This window comes from Nesoenas mayeri (genome assembly GCF_963082525.1).
Source record: "Nesoenas mayeri genome assembly, chromosome: 20".
Classification (NCBI taxonomy): Eukaryota; Metazoa; Chordata; class Aves; order Columbiformes; family Columbidae; genus Nesoenas; species Nesoenas mayeri.
The window spans coordinates 9,846,925-9,874,843 of record NC_137569.1 but is presented as its reverse complement, the minus strand read 5'-3'; the positions used below and the strand labels follow the sequence as shown (position 1 = coordinate 9,874,843).

Below are 27,919 nucleotides of genomic sequence, written 5' to 3'. Positions count from 1 at the left end.
GTGTCGAAACGCCTGCGTGCCAATTATCTCCTGTTAATTCATTTAAATATCTACCTTGCTCTTGCAAGCGCGTGTTTCCCATCCCTGTTCTCCCTGTTGTTTTACAGCTGCGAGTTTTGTGTTGGTGCAGTTTGTATCGGCTGCTGCTCGGGAGTTTTGCTGCTCGATCTGCTCCGCGGCAGGTTTACCAGCACGTGTGAGCATCCCTGCACCAGCCTGGTGGTGCTGGGATTGATTTTCATGTTCATTACTGTGTGTAGCACAGGGAATAGTCCTGCGGTCCCATCCATCTTTGCTGTGTTCAGACATCTCAGTTTACAGGGTGATGTGATGGCTGGAGGTCTCAGAAAAGTGTCGTCATCGTCCTTTTTTACCCTAATAAATGGATAAGTCTGATTTCCACAAGCAGAACCTGGATGCAGATGTTTCCTCATTGTCTGGATACAGTTCTATGTCACAGAATTATAGAATCATAGAATGTCCTGAGTTGGAAGGGACCCACAAGGATCATCGAGTCCAACTCCTGTCTGTATCCTGGACCTCCCTTGGACACTCTGGAGAGCAGAGAGGCCCTACAGAGGGACCGGGACAAGCTGCAGAACGGGGTAATCACCAACCACATGAAGTTCAACGAGAGCAAGTGCCGGGTCCTGCAGCTGAGCCAGCCCCGGCTGTACAGACAGACTGGGGGACGAGCTGCTGCAGAGCAGCTCCACGGAGAGGGATCGGGGCTTCTGGTGGACGGCAGGTTGAACATGAGCCACCAGTGTCCCTGGAGCCAAGAGGGCCCCGTGTCCTGTGCACCCAGCACAGCACGGCCAGCCGGGCAGGGGGGATTGTCCCGCTCTGCTCTGCGCTGGGGCGGCCTCACCTGCAGCATTCACTGTGTGCAGGGCTGGGACACAGGAGAAAAGGAGACAAAGCTACTGCAGAGTGTCCAGAGGTCAGGCTGCGAAGCTGGTGAAGGTTTGGAGGGGAAGCCGGATGAGCAGCGGCTGCAGTCCCTGGGTTTGCTCAGCTGGAGCAGAGCAGCCTGAGGGCAGAGCTCATGGGCTGCAGGTTCCTCAGCAGGAGCAGGAGGGGCAGGGTGAGCTCTGCTCTGTGACAGTGACAGAGCCCAGGGAACGGCAGCAGATGTGCCAGGGAGGGTCAGTGGGACATGAGGAAAAGGTTCTTCACCCAGAGATGCTGGACACTGAACAGGCTCCCCAGGGAGGTGTCACGGCCCCAACCTGACGGTGTTCAAGAAGAGACTGGACAACGTCCTCAGACACACGGGGTGACCTGTGGGGTGTCTTGTGCAGGGACAGGAGTTGGACTCCATGATCCTTGGGGGTCCTTCCAACTCAGGACATTCTATTATTCTGTTTCCCTGCTGGATGTGGTCCAGGTGAGCTCAGTGTTCTCCAGGGTGAGTGTGGTGTCCCCTGCGCTCAGGAGTGAGCCACAAAGTGACCCAAGGCAGCTGCTTTTAGGAAGCTCCCTGTAATAATTTTATCTTTTCCAGGGCCAAAATGCGGTGCTGAGGGTACACAGGGTGCCACCGAGCAGGAGTCACCGGTACTTTGAATTGAAATGAGCTGGGGGGGGAGATGGGAACGTGGCTGGAGGTGCTCATTGCTCTCCATCCATCTTCCCAGGAAAGGGGGAATTGGCCTTTTCCTTCCCACCGGGGTTTCCAGCATCGCCCGTGTTTGCACCGCGGGGCTCGGGAGGGACCTGAGGGCTTCACGTGCGTCCCGGCTGCACTCGCGGAGGCTCGAGAGGTCGGGTGAAAGGCGCTGAAGTTGTTCCATGCTGAGCAATTCATCTATATTTAGGGAGGAAAAGGAAGCACTTAACTACCAGCTGCAGATCCACTAACAAGGGTTATATTAGAGAAAAATAGTCCGTCGCGTTTTATTTCCTTCCTGCCTTCAAACATCACTTGCAGGGCGCACGCCGTCCTTGCGATCCAAATCCAGAATTGGGACTGCGTTCTCTGCCTGCTCGCCCATCAGTCACCCCGTCCCTGTGACAAAACCACAGCGCAAGGGCAAAACTCAAACCTGGGTTTGCTGCTTCGTGCTATAATGTCCCCCAATAGGCGCAATGTCCATTGTTCTGTGCAGATGCAGCGGGTTCCCCAGCTTAGGACAAGGTGTCTCAGTAGCCAAAGAGCCACCTTAGTGCAGGTGTGAGCACAAAACATTATGTTTCCTGAGGGTTTTATTTCCTTTCTGTTTTCTCCATCCAAATAGGAAGGCGGCTCTGGGCTTGATCTGTTGGTTATTAAAAGAAGATCACAGTTATCCCCTTTTCATCTGTCGGAATTAAAACTGTCTGCATGTAGCCATGATTTAATTGGCAGATGAGATGTTCTGTTCCGCAGTGGGTAAGAATTAAAAAAAACCAAAAAAACCCTCAGCAATAATGAATCTTTTCTTTAGAACAACTCGAGCAAGATTCACTGGAATAGGTGGAAGGCAGCGCGTTGCGGAGGAGCCATCCGAGGCGCTCGAGTCACCTTCGGGTTGCTTCCCTGGTGCCTTTTTATTTCACTTTTGGAGAACACGACAGCGGATCCCATTTCCAGACATTCTAGATGCCAGATTTGGAAGGTCTTTCATCTCCTTTAATGTGTCTCATTGCTAATGAGCGCTGATTTAGGTCACTGAATGTATAACTATTAATACGAGGCTGCTTTTTGTTTCCATCTAAAATTGATGGAGACTGTCGGTGCTGTTAATTGTTCATAGACACTGTTTGTGAGGTTGTTGGGGGGCTCACAGCTGGGTTATTCCCAGGACTCGCTGCCCCTCCGCGGATCTTGGTTTAACCCCATGGACGTGCCCGGTGTCCTGTTCCATGGGTTATTGCCCTGGATTGCACACATTTGTAACTTAACAACCAGCTTAATCTTAATTTCTTACCCTTAAATTCTGAGGTTACAACAGGTAATTAAAAAGAAAAGTTTTGTAGCTTTTTCACAAGCAATATGACCCTGTTTAGGTAAATTAATCGACAATATTTCTTCTTTTCCTGAGTAACTCCAGCTCAATCTGGCGAACAAAGGGAGCCTTAAATAATTGTGAGCCTTAATTATATGAGAAATTGTGTGTAATAATTCAGTGAATGATTTGATTGGAGAGCTCCTTAGTAGCAGGTGGCAAAAATAGTCACAGCAGTTGCGTAATTTAAGTGCTTTGCACTCCTGTTATATATGACCTGTTTTAATAATAACCTGTGTGAAGGTGCAAAAGCCGGTTTGTTTACTGCGCTGACGGGCTATCTTCAGGTTGAAATGAAGGAGCTCAAGGCTGGAGCTGTGGAGATTGTTTTTCCAGCTGCCTTTTTGATGCTGCACCCAGAAAAGTGATTGACAATGGAGACCAGCACAAGAAAACCTGGGAGCTGCTGAATTGCAAATCTCAAGGGGGAACTGATCCCCAAGTGGCACATTTGACATGTCCCATTTCAGGTAGCAGCGGAATTAAACATTTCTAAGCCAAGTGACATTGGGAGGTGACGTCGAGCAGGAAGATGTGACTTTATTTTTCAGAAGAGGGATTGTCAAGGTAAAACTCACCAGTCGGCCATGGTGAGTGCGGGATGAACTCACCCATCGCGGCTTCTTGCTTGGCCTCGGCTGCTGGGGTATTTTAATTCCTGCTGCTGCCAGAGCCCAGCTGCACCGTCTAGACAGGGCTGTCTGTCCGGTGTAGAAAATCCAGATGTTTGTTACCCCACTGAACATGTGGACATGGTTCACAGAGCCGTCGTGGCAGAGCTGCGCTGCACGTGTGTCCCCTGGTCCCTGCGGTGACCACGGAAACGTCCGAGGAAATAAAAGGGATGACGAGTGTTCAACTCCTGTGCGGCCAGGGTAGAAAGTAGCTGGGATGCATTTATTTCTGTATTCTGAGATTTATCACAGGAGTTTGATGAGACTTGCAGGGCTTTGGTGGGGGATTGTTGCAGCTGTTGCCAGAGGTGCTGAGGAAGAGTGTTTCTGTTACGGATTATTTTTTCTCAAGATACTCTTAATGAAAGTGTGTGGGTGTGGGATGAGCGCTCTTCAGTGACCCCATGGGCCCTGAGCTCACTTGACCTGAGATCCACAATCTGCAGAGGCAAGAAAACCTGAAAGCAAGTGTTTGAGGTTCAGGAGCATAGATATGTAACCATGGAATTAAAAGTAAATAAACCTGCTGAAGACCTGTGCGCAAAGTCACACCCCATCTCCCCAGAACGAAGCTGTTCCTTCATAGAGAAAGAGTATGTTTAAGCTCGGCAAAGAAAGTATTTTAAAGAAAACCCCTGCAAAACAGACTGAGGATCTCCTGGCTGCTGCTCCAAAGATAAGTTGTTTTCTCAGGCAGTATAAATGGAGTAGTAGTGGTTTGAGGGTTTTTTTAAATCTCTCTGTGTGCTTCAATGCTCAGTGTAACGTTTGCAGGCTCTGAGTGCGTTACTTCCCTTAAAAGTCTTTGTACATTAAATGATTTTGTTCTTTTTATTTTTGGGCAAGCAAACCCCTGCCTGCCGTGGGCTCTCCCTGCCCCCTGTGTGTCACACCGGTTCCTGTGCTTCCCTGTGCTGTTTTATCTGCTGGATTTACTCATTTTTCGGTGCGGTCTTTACACATAAACCTGCTGTACTTAGCCATTAAACCCCGTGCGTCTGCCCGGGGAGGAAGCCATGTGTTGGACGACTAAATCTTCACATCCTTGAGCAATTTAAGAGCGGCTGTTGCGAGACCCAAAGCTCTGTGTTCTCTGTTCCTCAGGAATGCCGCCTTGCGATAGCCACTACTATTTAGTCCTTTCCTGAAAATACCTTATATTTTTTTGGTACAGAAAGACCAGAGTGAATGGATGATGAGGAGCCTTCTCATTTCAGTGTGTTTTTCTGTGCAGAAAATACAACACGTTAGGACAAACTAATTGATTTTTGGCTGGCTTCCATTTTCTCAGTGTTAGAATTTCTTCTCTGCCTCTCTTCTATATTTTATCCCTTCATATAAACCCTGTGTTTATTTCTCAGGAATTATGCACGTCTGGAGGAATATGTAGTAAATTGTACTACTATATTAGCCTCAATATATGCATATGTTTTTAACCCCCAAAAATTGCTTATGCAAATATGTCGATAAGAAAAGAAATACGTAGTGTTGTGGCTCTTCTCCTCCATGAATGCTGATGGGTTTCTGTAGCAAGAAGCTTCTCTGCAGTCGGAGCAGCTGTAAACCTACTGCAAAAGATAATGTAAAGAAATTTCCTGTTCGTGTCCACTGTCATGAATTCTAGGAGAAGAGGGAGGTGTGAGCTGTGCTATGTTGATGCTCCCAGGTGTCTTGGCTTCCTGTTTTAGTCCTGACTCCTAGTTGTCTTTGCAGTACATAGATTAATTTTGCTGTGGACTGTTGGAGGGACTGGCTATGTCCATGGACACCGAAACCCCAGGCAGGTCACTCTGTCCCTTTGCTCCATTGCTCTCCGTGATGCAGCTGTGCCGTTCTGGTAGGGGTGTATAACCTTCCAACAAATGTCCCCAGTGCTGGTCCAGCATCACACCTAAATCTGCTTTTCTGGCCTTGAAGGCCATGATGAGTTTCCCTTCTCTTGTTTTTGCAGCATTAATGTCTCCTTGGGGCAATGCCCCTGCTGTAGGATCTGCAAAAATCAGGCAAGGTTTGCATTGCAGTGCACCTGGATCGCGTCTGCAGGGACCCAGCAGTGATGGGACCGTGGGGACTAGAGCTCAGGGACCCTGGAAATACGAGCTCCAAGGAGAAGGTGTGCACTGGCTCCTGTGCCATCTCGCTGCCTGAGTGAAGCCTTCGCTGCAGGACAGACCTTGAGGTGCTGGAGTGAGTTGAGAGAAGGGAACAGAGCTGATGAGGGGCTGGAGCACAAGTGTGATGGAGCGGCTGAGGGACCTGGGGGGTTCAGCTGGAGAACAGGAGCTGAGAGGAGACCTTCTGATCTCTGAACTGCCTGAAAGGAGCTTGGAGCCAGGGGCGTCGGGCTCTGCTCCCCAGGAACAAGCGCCAGGAGCAGAGGAAACGGCCTCAAGTTGCACCAGGGGAGGTTGAGGTTGGATGTGGGAACAATTTCTTCCCCAAAGGGCTGTCGGGCATTGGAACAGGCTGCCCAGGGAAGTGCTGGAGTCACCATCCCTGGAGGGCTGGACAGACGGACGTGAGGTTCTCAGGGACATGGGGCAGTGCCAGGGGTGGGTTATGGTTGGACTGGATGATCTTGAGGGGCTTTTCCACCAAAATGATTCTATGATTCTATGAGTTTGATTTTCCAGACAACCCAGCCTGGCTTCAGAGCCGGCAGCAGGAGCTTCATTACTTTTTTTTATGATGCTAACTTAAAAAAAAAATGAGGAAAGTGTTTCAGCCATTTGTCTTTTGCTGATGTATTTATCTACCTTAAGAGACTTAACCAGGTAGTGAAAAATTCAATAAAAAACCAACCACATTACTCTCAAATAGCACTGTTGTTTAGCATTGTCTCGCCTATTATATGGATGTTGTGAAACTATTTTGAGTCTTAAATCTTTTACTATCTGTGCAATAATCACAAAATTGTTAAAGTCCAATCTGCAAACATTGTGGGTAATTGAGGCTGTTCTCCCCCACCCCGTGTTTGTCTGGTTTTTATTCCCCAGCAGAAGTAATTGCTTTCCATGACACACTTAAAAGATTGCTCCCATTTCTTCGTGTTTTATAGCTGTGCTGTTGCGGCACTAAAAATCTTTAATATTATTTAATCTGCTTGTCTAATGAAACCCAGACAACCTTTGTCTGGTTGTTCTGGGGGGAACAGTATCGTCACCTTAGAATTTCTATGATTCTGTGGCTCCCGTCCTTAACACCAATGTTGTGTCAGAAGCTGCACGCTCAGGTGGAATCAAAATTAAATAGCGTAAAATCTCACTTTGGTCACCTAGCCAGAGTTCAGGGCACAGAGCAGCGCAGGTGGTTTATGCATATCTGGAGGGGTTTTATCCTGTAAGGGGGTAGTTTAATGTCCAGGAAAGCAGAGCTGGGGCTTTAAAGAATCAAAGAATTATTTTGGTGGAAAAGACCCTCAAGATCATTGAGTCCACCCATAACCCACCCCTGACACTGCCCCATGTCCTGAGAACCTCATGTCCGTCTGTCCAGCCCTCCAGGGATGGTGACTCCAGCACTGCCCTGGGCAGCCTGTTCCAATGCCCCACAGCCCTTTGGGGAAGAAATTGTTCCCACATCCAACCTCACTCTCCCCTGGCGCAACTCGAGGCCACCGGGGCCAGTACCTGATGAAAGGAGATGGAGATGGTTCTGTCTTTGTTCTCAGCAGCAAGAGACCAAACCCTCCCGGTTGTGAGCAATCCTAACAGCCCCAGGTATACATGGTAATTTCTCCAAAGCTTCTACCTTTATAACTAGTGTCAGAAACAAAAAATGGGACATTTACAGGCTTCTGTGGGTGACAGAGAGCTGAGAGCCTTCACAAAAGGACTGGAAAGCCTTTACCAAGCTTTTACTTCCATGCTTGCTTTTGTCTTTCAGTTCAAGTTACCCATGACTGTCATTTTTGTTCTCAATGAAGCACATTTGGGGAATTTGAGGGAGCTTTCTAGTGTGTCGAGCTGTCAGCTGTAGTGCAGCAAGTGTGACAGATCCCACCGAAGGGGATCTCGGCTTTTCTGGCAAATCTGCACTGTGGATTTGAATGGGAGCACAAGGAAAGGGCGAGTGGAGAGGAGTGACCGAGCTGTCCCAGAACTGTGCCCGTGCCTTGGCTGGTCTGCTGAAAACTGGGGAACAATGGAGAAATGCTATAGAAACATCCAGGGTGGGAATATCAGCACCTGCTGTGATGGTCACTGTGGTGGGCATACCAAGGACACTGTGGTGGCCTATGGGTGTTTGAACCACAGTTTAAAATCCAGCTGGGAGGTCTGGGATGGCAGATGTAGAGGCCGTTCCCAAATATGCTGCTTGGAGAAAGAACGAGGCTTAGACATGATCATCTTGCAGCACACTGGTGGGAGGACATGGTGTCCTCACCAGAGCCGCTGTGAAGCCACCACAGCATCCTTATAAAATCATAGAATCGTTTTGGTTGGAAAAGACCCTCAAGATTAAGTCCAACCATAACCCACCCCTGGCACTGCCCCGTGTCCTGAGAACCTCATGTCCGTCTGTCCAGCCCTCCAGGGATGGTGACTCCAGCACTGCCCTGGGCAGCCTGTTCCAATGCCCCACAGCCCTTTGGGGAAGAAATTGTTCCCAGATCCAACCTCAGCCTCCCCTGGTGCAACTTGAGGCCGTTTCCTCTGCTCCTGGCGCTTGTTCCTGGGGAGCAGAGCCCGACCCCCCTGGCTCCAAGCTCCTTTCAGGCAGTTCAGAGATCAGAAGGTCTCCCCTCAGCTCCTGTTCTCCAGCTGAACCCCCCAGGTCCCTCAGCCGCTCCATCACACTTGTGCTCCAGCCCCTCACCAACTCCGTTCCCTTCTCTCCACTCGCTTCAGCACCTCAAGGCCTTTCTTGGCGTGAGGGGCCCAAAAGTGCCCGCAGGATTTGGGGTGGATGCTCAGGGGTGTCAGGGGTGGGGACAGATGTCCCTTCCTGCCACCCACCAGGTCACCTCTCAGCATCCCCCCTGGCTCAGAGGCACAACCTGAGGGCTGGTGGCTCTGGACACGTGTCCCCATCCTCCCGTCTCCTCTGTGTGTTCCTCCAGTGACCTCTGAGAGCTTCACTGCCCAACTCTGGCCCCGCCCGGGGCAGAGCAGAGGGGGAGGAACAACCTCCCTCAACCCGCTGCCCACACTCCTCACCCACCCCAGGAACCACTGGCCTCTTGCCCACAGGCCACGTTGGTGCCTCATAGTCAACTTGTTGCCCGCAATATGATTAACGAGTGTTGGATGAGTTAATGGAAGGCGAGACTCGTTCCCGCGGTGGCGACTGTGTCGTCCCCCGTCTCCGCTCCGCGCAGGGACGGCTCCTGCAGGAACACGCTGTAGTTCCGCAGGCGGCCATAGACGAGCGTTAGCGATGTTTGATTGCAAACTTCTGCAGGTGTCAGCAGTTTTTCCAACCAAAAAAGCTTTTAGCTCTTGGGCAGAAAGTCAAATGCTGTTTTAAATGCATAGCCATCAAGTTTTTGAAAAATACAGGGAGTCAGTCCGTTTTCCCTCTTTTTCTTTTTTTTTTTTTGGATGAAGTGCATAATAAGCTCTTAGCTCAGATAAATCCTAATTGAGGATTCAGTCAAGGCTGTTGCTAAATTAGCAGAGCAGGTCTGCTAGACAAACGCAACCTCAGCTTGCCAAAATAAGCAGTTCTTAAAACCCTACGTGGAAAGAGGATTCGTGGCACTAAACCGTTTTGTTTTCCCTCATTCCCCAACACGACCCTCTTGCACCTTTCAAGAGCTGCCCAAATGCCCCCAGCCCAGCGCACGGCTCTGGTGTCGCTCCGGTGTCGCTCCCGCAGCGTTTTGCCGGGTTGTGGCTGCGCTGGGGCCGTGTCACACGCTCCGGACGGGGCCTTTGGCTGACCTTGGAAATGTCCCTTCCTCAAAGGCTTCCTCAGTATTGCTTCAGATAGACGCTTTTCCTTCAGGGCTCTTTCCATGCCTCAAATCGAGGTCTTTCAGGTATAATGACACCTGGCAAGACCTGGAACATGTGGTAACCTCCTCCTGGCAAAGTGGGGACGAGGTGATGGTGGGATCGGGGTCCAGCAAAGCACCTGTCAAACCTTCCAGAAGATCATCTGCTAAATGACTAAAGCTGTAAGAGAAAAAACCCATCCTGTATCTGTGTGTGTGTTGCCAAACCTCAGCAATGAAATTTGGCTCAGAGATGGTAAGTTCTGGATATTTGTCCACCTGATTTTTTTTCTGTCCTATGTTAGTGTCTGGCTGGCTTTACCCTGGACCGTAATGTGGCTAGAAAATGAAAAGACTACAGCTGCGTAACCAATTTAATGTGCACCTGGCTTGTCTTAGCGTGAGTGTGGTATTTCATACTCCCCATTCTCCCCGGCTCACTAACACGTTTCTTTTCCTCCCAGTTCAAGGTCGATGGCGACTGGTTCACCTGGATCGACTACGGACGCTTCCAGGAGCTGGTGCGAGAGCACGAGAGGAGCGGCGGGGCCGAGACCTTCACAGCGGCCGATTACACGGCCAGAACGCCTGAGTGGGCGCTGTTCGGGTCCAGGGAAAGGGGCTTCGATCCCCTGGACGTGAGGTACCAGCGGAAGAACAAAGCGAGAGACATCTTGGGGTGCTGAGGGCAGCTGGGGCTCCTGGCTGCCCGATCAGGTTTGGGCTCCATTTCTAAGCTAAAACCAATTTTTTTTTTAATATAGATCACTTAGATTTTTCTGACATTTGATGTTGAGAAGGAGGGCGAAGCCTTTATTTAACCTTTCCTTCCTGTTTTTAGGGCTTTTTGGATGAAAATATTTATAATGATCTTTATCGCAAGATAACTCCCAAATGGTGCTCACCAGTGATTTATCGTAATTAGCGCTGTGATGAGGGAGGCAGTGGCTGTGGTGGCCACAGTGGAGAGGATTTGGGGTTGGATGTGGAGGGGGGAGCGCTCGTTTGACGTTGGTCTCCAGCACGTGCTGGTGCCCAGAAACATTGGGCATCCATGAGAACAAGCGCCGAGGGGATTTCAGCACCACAGAGACACACAGACGGGTCTGGATGTAAAAGCCCGAGCCCTGCTGGAACTATCGTACTGACAGTAACAAAGATTTATATATTTTAAACATCGGTGCTAATTGCCGTGAAGACCCCGTCCTACCCTCAGGAAGCTGCAGCTTGGACCTGGTGTGAGCAGCAACATCCCTTTAATAGCATCTCCAACTTCTGATATCTCCCCAAATATTTTCCAACTTTGTGGGTTTGGCAATGAATATTTTCCGAGTAGTTTTTATCGCGCTCCCCCAATGGCTCTGAATAACTCATAGAGTTCTTCAAATCCCCATTGGGTGGTGAGGACGCGGTTTGGGGAGCCCACAGGGTGAGATACCAGCACACGTCTCCGTTGCTCCATGCGGATGCGTCGGCAGCGTCGCTGCTGGTTTGGGTGAAGGGGGTAGCCTGATGTAGGCAAAGCTGAATCTGGTTGAGGTCTTTGATGTCAAAAAACCAACTATTTTAATCTGGAGAGGTGATGTCTAGGTGTGAGCTCCAGCTGCCGAATGGCTGAACGAGGGTACAGCGCTCCCTCCCGTGACCGTGTTCCCCACTTCGGCAGCTCCCTGGACGTGTGTCCTTCAGCCTTTTGGGGTGACGGGCTGTGCTGTGGGAGGACAGCGGGGCTCCCCGTGACCTGCACGGTGGCTTGTTCTGCTCCAGCTGAAGCCCTTGGGCCAAGGAGCCTGATGGAACCAGCTATGGAAAGAGCTGAATTTAGCCCCAGAGGTTTTGGCTGCTGGGGGAAGAAAACGCGATCGTGCTCAAGCGGTTTTGTGTCTGTTAAACTCCTGGAGCAGAGTTCAGAACCTTCACGACGTTCCCACCTCAATGGCGAGTCCGTAAACCTGCGATTCCCAGCGCCCGCGGTGCTGCGGGTGGGGAGCGTTCCTGAGATCGTGGCTTTATTTCTTTTTGAACAGAACCTTGTTTCTTAAACTGTAAAAAGTGTTTCTAAAGACGAAAGAAAATAAAGTGATTTTCCGTAGAGCGCCTCTGGTGTGTCACTGCTGTACAGGACTTTGCAAGGGGGGACACCAAATGGATTTTAAATGATCCAAAGCACAAGTGTTGCAGAATATCGTCTTCTTTCTTAATAGCGTCTGAAGTCCCTTGGCCTGGTCACCACACTCTTCCTCACACACCCCGGGAACCATTGGCCTTGGGCACGGGGCCAATGCGCATCCCAGACCCCAGCCGGATGGTGACCAGGGCTGTGTCCCCCCGTCCCTCCTGGGGTCCCGCTGGCACCGGGAAGCTGCTCCGAGAGCGGTTGGGGAGGATTCACTCCTGCGATTCCACTCGAATTGTCTTGCGCTTGAAGGAAGTCTTGCTGTGCACGTATCTGAAAGAATCCTCAGACTCTCAGTTGTCCAACTTCATACAAACCGCCAGCTCCAGCTATTTCGGGGAGACGCTGAACTGGGGACCTGGGTCAGTGCTGCAGCTCCAGGTGGGCACAGGGATCATGTCCTGTGACCAAAGAGCCTTGCTGCTGCTGGAAGGGTTTGGGCTTTTTTGTGGTTTTGTTGGCTTGTTTGTTTTTACCTGCTCTCCAACAGCAGCATTTCATGCTCACCTGAAATTGCTTCCTTTATTCCTTTAGATTTAAAATAATCTGCTGCTCACCGGGATGCTCGTGCAGACTGGAGGCTGTGAGTTTTTTCACAGGGAAGCTGGGATGGGATGGGATGGGATGGGATGGGCTCGATGCACTCTGAAAAAAGTGATCTTTGATTAAATGAAATCTTCTCTATTATTCTAAAGATCAGTAAAAGTTCCCAATCTGGAATGACCTCTCCAAAGTCACAATCTCAGGATCAGCCCCTGCTCTTGCAATGGTGACGTTCTGTCCCTGTAAATATATTTGACTTAATAACTGGGTCGTGCCAACCCATTTTCCGTACGTTTCCATCTGGACCAGAGCCACCTGCCGGGGTGCAGGGGGGTCTCTGTCCTCCTCGCTGCTCCCAGGACTGCCCAGGACCCCCCCAAAGAACTGACCTCCCTCTGCTCTTTGCGATTTTGCCCAAAACCAGGGCATAACGTGCTTCCCAGAGAGTGTTTCCAGCGAAGAGGGACCTGCTGCTTCAACAGCCAACCTGAAGGCTCAGGAGGTTTGATCTGAAAAGCAAAATGGGCAAAAATTATTGTAACCACTTAAAACCAGGGAGCATTTGAGGAGCCCTGTTTCATTTTTGACTGAGGATAAACATATTTGTTTCCAAAATCTCCAGCAGAAAAACATCCCCCAAGCAGGGAGCTGTCATCCATCAGCTTTGTCTTCATCTGGCTCCGCTCCTAAATCATTTATGATGTTAGAGCCGCTGTTGTGCCTCGAGGGGAAAGGAAGAAGATATCAGGATTAATTGAGGGAAGGGCATCGTTTTCATTGCAGCAACTGCAAAAGGAGGCGGGAGCCGGCAAAGGCTGCAGGTCCCGTGGGAGGGGACCCGGCCCAGCAGTGAGACCGTGTCAGGAGGAGGCAATTAATCCTGGGGAAGTGTTTCATCAAAGGGAGCCCTTGCTTTCCTGGAGCTTTCCCGGAGGTGGGAGCTCACCAGTTCCTTCCCCTCGTTCTCCTCCTCCGCTCCGTCTCTGTCTCATCCCCATCCCGGCCAAGCGAGACCGACCAGCGACCAGCAGGCTGGAGGTGGTGGGAGCTCTGGGATGTCATTTCCATCACTGACAGGACATTTTGGAGGATGCAGGGACCCCAGGGCAGACATCACACAGCTCCCTCAGCCACTCTGAGTCTTTGCTTCCAAAATCAGGGAGCAGCGGCTTGAAGAAGTGACTGGACAACGTCCTCATACACACGGTTTGAGCTGTGCGGTGTCCTGTGCAGGGACAGGAGCTGGACTCGATCCTTGTGGGTCCCTTCCAGTCCAGGACATTCTATGACTGAAGCCAATGAGATTTTGTGGCTGTCACCATCCACCACCCCGTGCCCAGGTCCCCTTTCCAGCGTGGGGCACAAGCCCATGTGGCCACGTCCTCCAGCTTCCCGGAGCAGGACCCCCGTGCTTGGGCTGTTTCCCCGGTGCTTAGAAAAATCCCAACCTCTTGCTTCATCCCCAAACCTTCTTCTGTTATTGCCTGGAAAGACTGAGGAAGAAAAGGTCTTTCTGCCATTTGCACAACCCTGGTGACCCCACGCCACAAGCAATCCTTCCACAAGTGATGCTGAGATGATCTCCCATCCCGGGAGACACTGGGAAAGGTTCGCAGAAACACGGCAGAGGTGGGATAACCACCTCCGAGAGCAAATCACTGGATTAAATCAATGATCAGCATCTTCTGGAGGAGCCCTGGGTGGAGAGGGGGCGCAGGAGGGACAGGACAGGGGGTGCCCGGGGTGGCCCAGGCAGAGTCTCCAGGTCCTGCAGCCGCTGGTGCTGAGCGTGGCCGGAGCCGCAGCCGCTGCAGAGGCAGCTGCTGGGAACAGATATATTTAGTCGGGCGATTTATAGCATTTCCCCAGAAGCTGCTGTTCGTGTCAGACTGGAAATAATTTACTGTCACAGCAGGCTGGCTATTAGTTCAACCAGTTGTTCTTTTTATTTTTTCACCAAAAGCCAGCCCTGTGCCCAGCGCTGTCCCCGGGTGCTGCACCCGAGCTGTGACCCTCTGCCCTTGGGGACCGACGCAGCCGGAGCTCCCAGTGCCACCTTCCACAGCCCAGGGGGACCTGGCGTGTGTCCCTGATGGGACATCACTCTGCCTGACCTGGCCTTTTCCTTTTATACCTCCAAAAACCTGCTGTGATGGTTTGGAAATGCTGCTCGGTAGCACCTGCCTGGAGGATGCTTGTCTGGCTGCAGCGCCCAGTCCTGGGGACACCCCATCCAGGACACCCCATCCAGGTGACACCACTTCTCTCTTTCCAGCCCCTCTGCCTTTCGGCTGCCAAGGCCACGGCTCCATACACATATTGAAAGTGTCCAAATTGGTTATTCCCGATGCCGGATTTCCCTGCAGGCTCCTCCAGTGAATGCTGCGGGGTAGGGAAGATGTAGCTCTGCATCAGGGATGACATTCCTGCATGGGGTCCCCACTTCCACTAGGAAATTTGGGAGGATCTGACACAGAAGATGCCAAAAATTGCTGGATGTGCCGTGTAAGGTTTGTGACGGCAGAACAAGCGGTAGCAACGGATCCATCATCCCAACCATGCTGGTGCCGTCCAGGTCAAAGGGTGTGGGGGACAGTCACCTGGGCTGGGGGCTGAGCTTCCCGCTAAATGGGAAAAACCTCAGTTTTGGTTTTCTGTGACATTAGATTAAATATTTTGGAAGATCTTCTTTTCTCTCTTCTCTTCTCTTCTCTTCTCTTCTCTTCTCTTCTCTTCTCTTCTCTTCTCTTCTCTTCTCTTCTCTTCTCTTCTCTCCCTCTCCCTCTCCCTCTCTCCTCTCCCTCTCCCTCTCCCTCTCCCTCTCCTTCTCCCTCTCCCTCTCCCTCTCCCTCTCCCTCTCCCTCTCCCTCTCCCTCTCCCTCTCCCTCTCCTCTCCTCTCCTCTCCTCTCCTTTCTCTCTCTTCTTTCTTTCTCCCCTCTCCCTCTCCTTCTCCTCTCCCTCTCCTCTCCTCCCTTTCCTTTTCCCTTTCCTTTTCCCTTTCCTTTTCCCTTTCCCAACAGGGGTGGGTTATGGTTGGACTTGATGATCCTGACAGTCTCTTCCAACTGAAATGCTTCTATGATTCTAAACCAGCTGAGGACTCGTCCCCTGTTTGCAGGGGAGTTGGAAGCCCTCGATCATCCCAGCCGGTGACCACGGGGGACAAGGGACATGTCCATTTACCTCCTACAAACACCGGCGCCCGGGGTGGCTCCATCACCTCTCTCCTGCCTCCACGTTGCTGGGCGCCTTTCCCATCACTGGGATTTTTGCGGGATGCTGGTAATAACATAATCCTCACCTCTGGGGCAGCCATCTGGGAGCTTCAACTGCCGCCGTCTCGTGAAATTTCATCCTCTTTGCCAGGGGCTCCGATTAGATCAGCTGTTTAAATCATCTTAGCGCTAAATACATGTTATTTGGAAAACAGAGAGAAAGCATCAAAGACTTGAATAATTAGCTGTTAAACACCGCAGCCCTGCGTGTTTTCTTGCCCCAGGAAATGTGAAGCCTCTTGTCAAATTATCCACAGCCCCCCGAGTCGTTGGCAACTGGTAATTTCTCCTCCGGGGAGCTGGCAGGTTGGTTTCCCCCATAATCACAAAGACGGGACCTGGCTGTGAAGGTCTGTGGTGAAATGGGTTTGTCACAGCTCTGCTGTCGCAATGTCCCAGCCTGTAAGGGCTCTATAAGGGGGGATGACGCTTTTAGGCAGCCCATGTGTCACCTACAGCGTGTCACACAGAGAGGCCTCGCTTCCCCAGCCTTGGCGTCGATATTTCCAGTTCTTTCTCCAAAATACAAGAAGCTGGGGGGATGTGGAGCCCCAGGGGGGTTTGCACGGAGCCACCGACCCCTCAGGCACCCCCTGCCCAGTCACTGGTTCCCCTGCTGAAATAGGGGATAGAAACCACATCCACTTGCTTTTATGTTTGGGTTGTTTCATCAGTGTTTCATTCATTTTTTTTGAGCCTGGGAGTTGTAACTTGGACTTTTCTCCTTTTGTTGTTGTTGTTGTTTTGTTTGGTTTGGTTGGTTGGTTTGGATTTTGGGGGGGTTCTTCTTGGTTCGGTTTTGTCTAAGTTTTTTGTTTTGGTTTTGTTTGTTTGTTTGGGGTTTTTGGGAGGTTGGTTGGTTTGGGTTTTGGGGGCTTTTTTTCCACTTCTTACCCAGGTGCAGGCTGGGCATGTAAAGCCTGAACCCATCGTTCCTGTGTCTGATGAGCATCCAGCCCTCAGCCTGTGAGCCGCTGCACACCAAGGTCTGTTTTACCCCCCGGCCATGGTTGGACCTCACCAGGGGCTGGTGGGGCAGCCCCCAGCATGGGCTGTGACATGGGTGACATCAGGGTTGTCCTCTCCACCACATGGTGACCGCGTGTTTTGTTGCCCTGAGGCTGCATGGTCCTTGTGAGGGAGCTAATAAATACAAACCCCCCTCAAACCATTGCACACAATTGATGCTGTGTGGTGTATTTCAGCACAATGTGGGGTTCCCCATGGGATTTCCAGCGTGCTTCGGTCTCCTTCAGCTGACCACCCCACGAATGATGCGATATATTGTCCATGTATTATGGAAATCCACTCTGCAGCTCAAGGCATAAGGAGAAGCAGCGCTGAGCTCTGCAGGCAGGGGCTGAGGCTGCGAAACTCTGGATCGTGGCATTAGCACGCGAGTAATAAAATATTGTTCTTTGGCGGCGGGCTTACGGCATTACAAGAAAAGCTGCTCTGAGCTCTGCTCAGCTTATGGGGGTAGCACCTGTGCCGCTGCTCTCCCAGTGTCTGATCAGAACAAAGCTTTTCGGTTTCTTTAAACAAATAAGCTACAAAAGCTGCTGAACATTGTGGAGAAACAGCAGAGAGAGAGCAAGGCCACAGAAATTGAAATTATTATCTGGCTTTTTCAACTGGAGTCTCGCTAGGATGGATGGGGGATGGAGCTGGCCATCTCCATTCCTGTAAAGGCTCTGAGATCACAGAACCACAGAATCCCAGAATGTCGGGGGATGGACGGACCTGGAAAGCTCATCCAGTGCAATCCCCCCATGGAGCAGGAACACTCAGATGAGGTTACACAGGAAGGTGTCCAGGCAGGTCTTGAATGCCTCCAGAGTTGCATGCTCATGACATCTCAGGGTGATGCAGCTCCACGTGTGGCCTCATGCAGCGGCCAAGCTCAGCCCTTGGGGACACAGGGGCACAAAAACCCCCAGTCCTTTGGAACTCGTCTCCAGTGCTGAGCTGCGAGCTGCCCTCGTACCCTGGGGAGCACACAGTTTCCAGAAGGTCTGCAAATGCCCACCTGGAAAAGGAGCAAACATGCGTGGTTATGTGTGGTGGGTTGAGCTTGGTTGGCTGCAAGGTGCCCACGCAGCCGCTCGCTCACCCTCCCTCCTTGGCGAGACGGGGAGAAAATAGATAAAAATGCTTATGGGTTGGGAGAGCAGCAGCAAAGTTGCTCAGAATGAAGCACCTGTTTTGAGGATGAATGTCCCCTGGCCACCACGGATGCTGCGGAGCAGAGAGCGCCCGAGAAGCAGCGCAGCCTCGGCGTGCGGTGGCGTAATGCACGGGGCGAGGACGTGGGGCTGAAATCAGTGTTGTTGCTTCCTTTGGTGCAGGCAGCAGGCATCGCTTGGAGGAACGTGCCCAGGTAATCAACACCTGTCCTTGGACACTTTTGTGGGCACTTATAAAATGTCAGGGGCAAAGCTGGTTGCTCAGATTCCCTGTAACTAAACTAGCTTGTTCATCTCATGGACATGGCCCCTCTATGGTGAACTCTGCAGTGGTTTTGTGTTAGAGCGAGATAAGGACTAAGCAAAACAAGTCGATTCAATGTGAATCACGCTAAGCCATTTATTACAGAAACAAGTCTCCTTATATACGTAACTATATTCTAATCACGCGTCCACGCTCCAAGCATGAATTCGCTAAATGAGTATCGTGGGCTGTCCGTGCACTGGAGTCTCACTGATGGTACGTCCGATGATTCACTCCACACCTGGACCCCAGTGATTGTGGAACGCCCCTCTTTCTCACAACAGACTCTGCAGTCAGCTCCCCGAAGTGGCCTTGAGATTCCTTTGAGCCTGACTAATTCATCAACAAAGTCTTTATTTACCAAAACCCCCTCCACAGTTTTGGGGTTCACCTTGCAAAAAGGGATCATGCTTGGGGCAAAGCTTGACTCGGGGATGGAGAATCACCTTGTCCCTGGGTGTCCTCTGGTCTTGGAGGTCTGCAGTGGGGGTTACAGCTGGAGATGGGATGGGGACACCACATTTTCCTGCTTCACGTCCTTTGTGTGTTCCCCTGCCCTTGGGAAGAGGATGAGACAGGTTCCCCCAGCCCCAGCAGGGTGGTTAATGTGAGCTTAAAGACAACGAGTGAACACAACGTGGTTTCTCAACAGCCCTGTATGAAAACAGCAAGTTTTAATTAACAAAATGAGGGGTAGTTTCTGGCTGGGGTCTCAGCTGGGATGGAACACCTCAGTTCAAGAAGGGCCCCTCAGTTCCAGAAGGACAGGGTGATACAAGGAATTGACAATTAACTAATTAACAGTTAAAAACCCAACACTTGACACTTAAAGAACTAACCCTACCCCACATCACTGAAGAGAGCTGACCCTTTAACCCACATCACTATTGCCCAGCCTTGCTTAACTCTGTGTAACTTATTGTACAAAATACAGGACTTCACTGATGCCCTGCAAGGATAATAATCCTTGATGCATCCTTGGGTGCACTAGATTACAGAAACTTGGGCACAGGAGAGGAGATACGCCAGTTTTAACCAACTCAGCAGTCTGAGACTCAACCAACTCATCACACTGGACCAGAGGTGACCGTGTACAGAGAAGAGGACCCGGGGTCACGATCACTGCGCAGCTGCAACCGGGATGAACCGGAGGTGGAGACTATGGAAATGGTCTCCCAGAACTCATTGTAATAAGAACCGCCTTCTTGGGGACAGGTTATGAATATGTACAGGCATTCCTAAAACTTTCATGAATGTGTAACACTTTACTGCATTTAACCAAGTTCACAGCTACTGTAATTTTACACACGTATTAGGTGAAATGATTCCCCGTGTGTCCAGCGTCATAAATAAATGCATACCTTCCTTATAACTTCAAGGGTTGTAAGGTCATTCCGTGCCTCAAGGGAACTGCTGCAGAGAGTCCAGCGCAGCCACCAAGATGCTGAAGGGAGTGGAGCATCTCCCGTGTGAGGAAAGGCTGAGGGAGCTGGGGCTCTGGAGCTGGACAAGAGGACACTGAGGGGGGACTCATTCATGGGGATCAATATGGAAAGAGGGAGTGTCAGGAGGATGGAGCCAGGCTCTGCTGGTGACAACCAGTGACAGGACAAGGGGCAATGGGTGCAAACTGGAACACAGGAGGTTCCATTTAAATTTGAGAAGAAACTTGTTCCCGGTGAGGGTGTCAGAGCCTGGCCCAGGCTGCCCAGGGGGTTGTGGAGTCTCCTTCTCTGCAGACATTCCAACCCGCCTGGACACCTTCCTGTGTAACCTCATCTGGGTGTTCCTGCTCCATGGGGGGATTGCACTGGATGAACTTTCCAGGTCCCTTCCAACCCCTGACATTCGGTGATTCTGTGACCTGCCCTGGCTGTGCTCATCCTGGGTGCCTAAGGGAGCAAGATCTGCCACCTGGCATTTTAAAAGGGAAAATGTGAGAACAGCAAAGGGGAGTTGGATCCCTGCTGGGGCTGCTGGTTTGCTTGCACCACTGCGGGCAGGAGGGGGTGAGCAGGACTCACCAGCGCCCTGCAGCCCACTGTGCTGGGGCTTAGCAATACGTCATTCCCACATTGTCACTTTACAGAGTTTTTTTTCCTTCTTTATATTTTCCTAAAGGTTTTTGGAAGCCTCACAGCAAGGGTGGTGGGCATGGCTGAAAGCATCATGCTTGGTGCACACACGGTGCTTGCTGGGTACGGGAGAGCCGCGCTTAGCCCAAACTCCCATAGCAGTTGGCAATATCAGATCTTTGGGGAGGAGATGTGTTGATCTGTGATTTGGAGGCATTTGCTGCTTCCCCAGCAGCCCACCATGGCGCCTTGGGAGCTCTTCCAGAGAGCAGCAGCGAGCTGAATGTGGACATGGCCAACAGCAAGATCTATTTGGTCCCTCTAGTTATTTTCATAAATCTTCCACTTTCTGCAATCTGTGCCTTCCCAGATCAGTGTTCCTGATGATGTTTTGTAATTGTAATCCTGTGAGGCTTCTATAAGAACACAAATGAGCTCTGTACAGCCAGCTGTGTCTTTCTGAAGTTGTCTTGGGTTTGGGGTTTTGTTGTTGTTTGGGGTTTTTTGTTTGATTGTTGGGATTTTTGCTTGTTTGGGTTTTGTTTTGTGTGTATGTGTGTGTGTTTGGTTTTTGTTGTTGTTTTGGGGTTTTTTTGGTGGTATTTTTGTTTGTTTTTATGTTTGTAGGTTTTGTTGTTGTTTTGGTTTGGGGTTTTTTTGTTTGTTTTTGTTTTTTAAACCAGGCTTTCACATTATTTCTATATTCAGATTTTTCAGAATGAGGAAGGCTCAGTAGATGTTCTGCCCGTGTTGGCAGCCTTTTCTGTGCACCTCATCTGGCCCCATGATGTGCTGAGCATCACTGGGCATCATTTTTATTGCAAAGGGATGGGAAGCGTTTGGATCGATGCCGGAGCATCACTCATGCTCACCCATGCATCAGATATTTCTTGTGTTTGGAGGTTTTTTTATGTTTCTTCTCCTCCCAAGATTAAACGGAGAACACAGGGAACATCCAGCTCCTTTTGAACTATCCTTGCAAAGCTCTGATCTCTCCGAGGCTGTTTGATCTCTGCTCTAAGTGGTGATCCACCAGTTTTCCTTTAGGGCTCGTCGAGGCCGTGGGTGGGATGTTTCAGGTCTGGGTTACCCGGGAGCTGAGCCATTGATTCGTGGCATGACTGTTAACCCAAACCTGGCACTGAATCTCCCTAAATCACTCTAGTCTTGGAAGTGTATTAGAAGGGGGTGGTCAGTAGGTCAGAGAGATTCTCCTGCCCCTCTGCTCTGCCCTGGGGAGACCACACCTGGAATCTTGTGTCCAGTTGTGGCCCCTCAGTTCCAGCAGGACAGGGAACTGCTGCAGAGAGTCCAGCGCAGCCACCAAGATGCTGCAGGGAGTGGAGCATCTCCCGTGTGAGGAAAGGCTGAGGGAGCTGGAGCTCTGGAGCTGGGCAAGAGGAGACTGAGGGGGGACTCATTCATGGGGATCAATATGGAAAGGGGCAGTGTCAGGAGGATGGAGCCAGGCTCTTCTGGTGACAACCAGTGACAGGACAAGGGGCAATGGGTGCAAACTGGAGCACAGGAGGTTCCACTTAAATTTGAGAAGAAACTTCTTCCCGGTGAGGGTGTCAGAGCCTGGCCCAGGCTGCCCAGGGGGTTGTGGAGTCTCCTTCTCTGCAGACATTCCAACCGGCCTGGACACCTTCCTGTGTAACCTGTGGGTGTTCCTGCTCCATGGGGGGATTGCACTGGATGAGCTTTTGAGATCCCTTCCAGTCCCTGACATTCTGTGACTCTGTCTCATCTCTGCAAGAAATCTGACATCTGGAGCGGACTGGGAGCCCTGGGCAGGTGATACACTAGGGACCACCAGGTAGGGTCACCAGGGAATAGTGCTGGGCAGTGCTCATACCCTGTCCTGGCCCCCTGCTGCCAAGCACATCTGTCCCCATGCCTCTTCGTGGCCATCAATGCCACCTGGTTTGCAGGAGGAGGGAAGGGGCTTTGCAGGGATCACCTGTGGGAGGGGGCTCTGGGGAAACCTTCTGGGACCTCCCTGCAGACAGATTCCTCCAGACAGCACTTACAGAATGGTCCTGATGCTCACGGGTGTGTAATGACCCAACATATTCATTATCATTAAATACCCAATGGTAGTGTGTGCCAATACTCCTATTTATATCACCATTTGTGGTCTCAGAGTAGTACAAAATGCAGCTACCAGTAGTGTAAATGTTTTTCTCCCTTTCTTAACAACTTTGTAGACTGAGATGCTAAATTTTAACCGATGGGTGGAGGGTCGGTCCTGTAGGAACACTGGCAGCAGTCAACCTCTCCACATATGAAACACATTTCTAACTCGCATAAGCTGCTTCGTTTGCACATATGCGTTGAAATTGCATTAAATATAAATAGTGCTGAGTAAACTCGGAATGATTCATAGAAAAATCAGGAGAGTCTGACACAGAAAATGAGACTTAATATTGGTTAGGTATTCAATTATTTATATTCATAGTATTTAATATTTTCTGAACTGTTTCCAGATTTGCTTCACTGTAGCTTTGATAACATAATGCAGTGGATTTTGATGTTTCTTATCTTCCATCTAAAGCCTTCACAGGGCTTTGTTGCCATCACTGAAACGCGCTTCCCCACACGGCTGTGCCGGGGGCGATTTGTGGTCCTTGCTCCCCGTGTTTCTCTGTGCCTGGAGGTCCTGGCGGTCAAAGCCTCCTTGTTCATCAGGCTTTGCATGAACACAAGCAGTAGTCACAGCAGTTTTTTCCTCAGCATCTTCATTGGCTCTATCTGTGGTTTGGAATTTTTGGGGGGCATTATCTATTTTTTTTTCCTAAAGATCTTTAAATTTTTACCAAAAATCAAAGTTTCCCTAAGGCTTCCGATATTTAATCAGCAAATATCATCCAATTATATGGGGATAAAGTAATTATGTCTCCCTCAGCAAACCTACTTCTCTTTCTTTCCCAAGGGGAGGAGAGGTCTTCCCTCAGGATTATGTGATTAAATAGAGGTTTAGAAGAGAAATCTCGCTTTGTTACTTAAAGAGCTTAATCTGAAATCCTCTCAGATGTGAACCGCACTTTGCAAATGCTGAGTAAGGGAACCGTGAGCTGATCACCCGCCTTGGTTGCACTCCCCATGCCTGGACGCAGAATTGAGCTGCCGGTGGGATCAGCCCTCGAGCAGGTCTCGGGACAATCCCTGTGTCCCTCGTTATGTCTGGTCACCCCTGCTTTTCTCCTGAGATGTGTTTTGAAACAGCTGGAGGGGTCCCCTGTCTTTTGATGGGATGTCAAACCTCAGGTGGAGCCTGATGGGGATGAGCCCAAGCATTTCTCATCCACTTAACACCATGGGAATTGGATGTGGCCAAATTTGCCTCCAGAAGCATCTTGCCCGTGTCTCTCCCCACCCTGGTGAAGGTGCATCCCTCCCAGGTCTCCAGTGGTGCTTTGGCATTAGGCTGCTCCATGTCCAGATCCAGCCTCGCTGATGGTTTTCTCTGGTTCAGCTTCAATTCTGCTCCACAGCACCCATGGCCCTGGTGCTGGAAGGGGATTTGCTGCTGACTCTGCTTTGGCAGGTAGACAGCCCAACATCTTACCCTAAAGAAAGGTTGAAAGCCATGTCACACGTGTATACCTGCATATATATGTGTTCATCAGCTCTACAAGGCACAAGAGCTGTGGGCTTGCTTGGGAAAGGTCTCTGAGCTGCTGGAGGGAAAGACCTGCTGCATTAAATCATTCAGTAACAGGTAAAAAGTGTCTGAAAGGCTGTTGTGTCTCCTCAGCAATAGTTTGCCCTGCTATGCCTCTGAAATTCTATGTGCATTTATGGTCTCATAGAGAAGTGCTGGTCCCACATGCTTGACAGGTGTGAGAACTTTGGAGAATAACACGTGTTATGGTCACCGGGGCCAGTACCTGATGAAAGGAGATGGAGATGGTTCTGTCTTTGTTCTCAGCAGCAAGAGACCAAACCCTCCCGGTTGTGAGCAATCCTAACAGCCCCAGGTATACATGGTAATTTCTCCAAAGCTTCTACCTTTATAACTAGTGTCAGAAACAAAAAATGGGACATTTACAGGCTTCTGTGGGTGACAGAAAGCTGAGAGCCTTCACAAAAGGACTGGAAAGCCTTTACCAAGCTTTTACTTCCATGCTTGCTTTTGTCTTTCAGTTCACGTTACCCATGACTGTCATTTTTGTTCTCAATGAAGCACATTTGGGGAATTTGAGGGAGCTTTCTAGTGTGTCGAGCTGTCAGCTGTAGTGCAGCAAGTGTGACAGATCCCACCGAAGGGGATCTCGGCTTTTCTGGCAAATCTGCACTGTGGATTTGAATGGGAGCACAAGGAAAGGGCGAGTGGAGAGGAGTGACCGAGCTGTCCCAGAACTGTGCCCGTGCCTTGGCTGGTCTGCTGAAAACTGGGGAACAATGGAGAAATGCTATAGAAACATCCAGGGTGGGAATATCAGCACCTGCTGTGATGGTCACTGTGGTGGGCATACCAAGGACACTGTGGTGGCCTATGGGTGTTTGAACCACAGTTTAAAATCCAGCTGGGAGGTCTGGGATGGCAGATGTAGAGGCCGTTCCCAAATATGCTGCTTGGAGAAAGAACGAGGCTTAGACATGATCATCTTGCAGCACACTGGTGGGAGGACATGGTGTCCTCACCAGAGCCGCTGTGAAGCCACCACAGCATCCTTATAAAATCATAGAATCGTTTTGGTTGGAAAAGACCCTCAAGATTAAGTCCAACCATAACCCACCCCTGGCACTGCCCCGTGTCCTGAGAACCTCATGTCCGTCTGTCCAGCCCTCCAGGGATGGTGACTCCAGCACTGCCCTGGGCAGCCTGTTCCAATGCCTCACAGCCCTTTGGGGAAGAAATTGTTCCCACATCCAACCTCAACCTCCCCTGGTGCAACTTGAGGCCGTTTCCTCTGCTCCTGGCGCTTGTTCCTGGGGAGCAGAGCCCGACCCCCCTGGCTCCAAGCTCCTTTCAGGCAGTTCAGAGATCAGAAGGTCTCCCCTCAGCTCCTGTTCTCCAGCTGAACCCCCCAGGTCCCTCAGCCGCTCCATCACACTTGTGCTCCAGCCCCTCACCAGCTCCGTTCCCTTCTCTCAACTCGCTCCAGCACCTCAAGGTCTGTCTTGTCATGAGACTTCTCCTCTCTTAGCACTGGAACATACCCAAATCCTGGTGAAACATGCCTGGCAGCTCTCCTGCTACTTTACCCTTGTGTTTTACCACATTTAGCAACATTATGTTGCCCTGTCCCCTTCCATTCCCCATGCATCAATGCTGGTGGATGCTGCTGAGCAGCAGCTTGTCCCTCTGGATAACCCAGGACCAGGCTCTGGTCATTAAAACTGCACGAATATTTTCCAAGGTTGAAGTGTGATTGAGGCTCCTCTCCTTCCCTCTGCTCTCGCATGGCTGTTGTGTTCCCAGCAAGGTTGCAGGCAACTATAGAGATGGGAAAGTGCGTGTGTGAGTGCAAATCAGGGCAAGGCAGAAGGAGAAAAAGGAATGCAAGGAGATACAAATCTCTCAGAAGCCCCTGTTAAAAGAAGACAGTAAGCTGGGATGAATGATGCATAAGATACAAAGCCTAGGGACAGCGAGGAGGGGAAAGAAAGAGTTGCGTAAATGGGGAAAATATATGAGAGCCATAAAAGCACGGATGTCATTTATCAGGACGTGTTTCATGCTTGCAAGGAAAAAAAAAAGAAAAAACATAAATCCACAAAACTGAACTTAAAACCTTGTGGCAAAAATTCAAGTGAGCCTCGGGGAACATCTTGGAGGGTGGGTGGTGTGAGGCTTCGGTAAGCTGAGTTGAATGATGTTATTTGCAATTGTTTTGCATATCCCAGAATGAGCAACAGCTCTGAGCAGCCCTGCTTGGGCACCCCCCCGGCAGGTGCCAGGTCCCCCAGCCAGGCCAGCAACGCACAAACCTCATTTAAATGATATTTGGGCTGTAAGACAGATGGAAAACCAAGGGAACAGAAAGCCCTCAGGCTCTTGAAAATTGCTAAATTGATAATGCTCGGTCTCATCAGTCTTAGCGATCTAAATATATACGTGTGTGTGCATATATATGTGTGTATAGTGCAGGAGGAGGGATTCAGGAAAGGACTCCCAATGTCAAAGACCATGCACAAGGAGGATGGAGATGGATGCTCAGCATGGACACCAGCACAAGAAGTTTGCAAGGCAGTGAGCCGGTGTGGTGGGGAAAATAGGGCAGAAGAAGGGAGCAGGGGCTAGGGGTGACGGTGTTCTGGTCCCCTGCAAGAGCAAACGATGTGGCTGGTGCGGCTCAGGGCAGGGTTTGCTCTGGAATGGTGGACTTTGAGGGTATCTGGTCTAATAAAAACCTGAGCTGTTGGGACAAGAGCTGGGGCTGTGGCTGCGTTAACGGGGTCCTGGCGGCAGGGAAGGAGCTGGTGGCTGAGGAGCAGGAGGAAAGGCAGTGAGTGTCCTTCCATAGGACACAGAGCTGTTCTCCTTGGAGGGATGTCTGGAGAGGAGGCTGTAAATCTGGAGTGCGTTGCGAGTAGAAGTAGCTACAGGATATTCATCATGTCCATTACCACGGTGCAAGAGCTGCTCTGTCATCACAAACCTCCGTGTTACTGTGGCTCGGGGTTATCAAATGTTTCACACATAGATATCGCCCATCTCCCAGGGGTTACAGCTGCTCCTCTGTATTGTCTGCAGTCACGTCGAGGCTGGGGGTTGGGTGTTTTCCATGACACCCCCTGTTTCTGCCAACAAGACCCCAGGGAGGCTGTGGCTGGATGACTCTGCCCTGATTTGTATGGGGACTCGTGTCCCCAGTGTGCTACAGCGGAGAGAACAGGTCCAAAAAACGCATTGCTATGAAACTTTAAAACCCTCGGACTGGATTAATTCAGCTGACCTTAGCGCTCTGTGGTAGCCTAATAGCCATTGATTTATTCTGCTAATGTTAAACCTTTAACACTAATACCAGGCTTTGGAGAAAGGTCTTTGCTTCCAATGACAAGGTGTGAGCTGAGTAGCAAGAAAACAACTGCAGTAACTGTAGCTGCTTTCTCCCCTTTCCTGACCACCCTGCTGAGATTTTCCAAACCCCTCTGGGACAGAAGCCCCTTTGCCAGTGGAAGGTGCACAATGATCTGGGAGATGTGCTTTGGGGCATGGATCCTCCTGGATCCCTGGTCCTGCTCCCTCCAGGGCTTTTACACCCAGATCTGTGTTTTAGTGGTGGGCTGAGCGTGAGCTGGGTTTGCCAGGCTTTCCCATCCTGGTTTATGCACACCAGCTTGTGTACACAAAGCATCGCCAGCCCAGGCTGCCTGCTCTCAGCATGGCTGCACTCCATGACCTGCCTTTTCGTGGCTGTAAATATTAACGATATGAGTTAAGTGGAGTTAAGAGACTGCATTAATTATTAAGTAGTTCTTGGGCAGCCTTTTTCTCTAGGAAAGGATGGTAGCACAGCACATCTTTACTTTTATTTCGCAGATGCTGACTGAATGCATTAAGCAGTCCAGGAGCATGGGGTGGGCATGTTTTGCTCTTGTAGTCTTTGCAAAATGGGTGAGTTTTGGTGCTTTTGCTGGGTGTGAGTTTGAGGTACCAGCTCCTCCATTCCAGAGCAGCAGGTACAGGATGTTCTGCAGAAATTAACAGTGATAAAATTAATCTCACCTCCAAAACCCAGAGGCAGGCAGGCTGTGCTCGTGGCTTGGCCAGAGCTTCCCCTTCAGTATGACCTCTGCTCCTT

At 50.5% G+C, this 27,919-nt stretch overlaps 1 protein-coding gene across 1 annotated transcript in view; it reads left to right on the top strand.

Moving 5' to 3' along the window:
• The window catches only part of LOC308048147 (S-adenosyl-L-methionine-dependent tRNA 4-demethylwyosine synthase TYW1-like), a 110,797-nt gene extending 99,196 nt beyond the window's left edge, over positions 1-11,601 (top strand). Inside the window, exon 16 of the mRNA XM_080357079.1 lies at positions 10,067-11,601. Coding sequence (XP_080213205.1) covers positions 10,067-10,288 — 222 coding nt within the window. The 3' untranslated portion in view covers positions 10,289-11,601. The remainder of the gene's footprint in view (positions 1-10,066) is intronic.
• Positions 11,602-27,919: the final 16,318 nt, after the last annotated feature.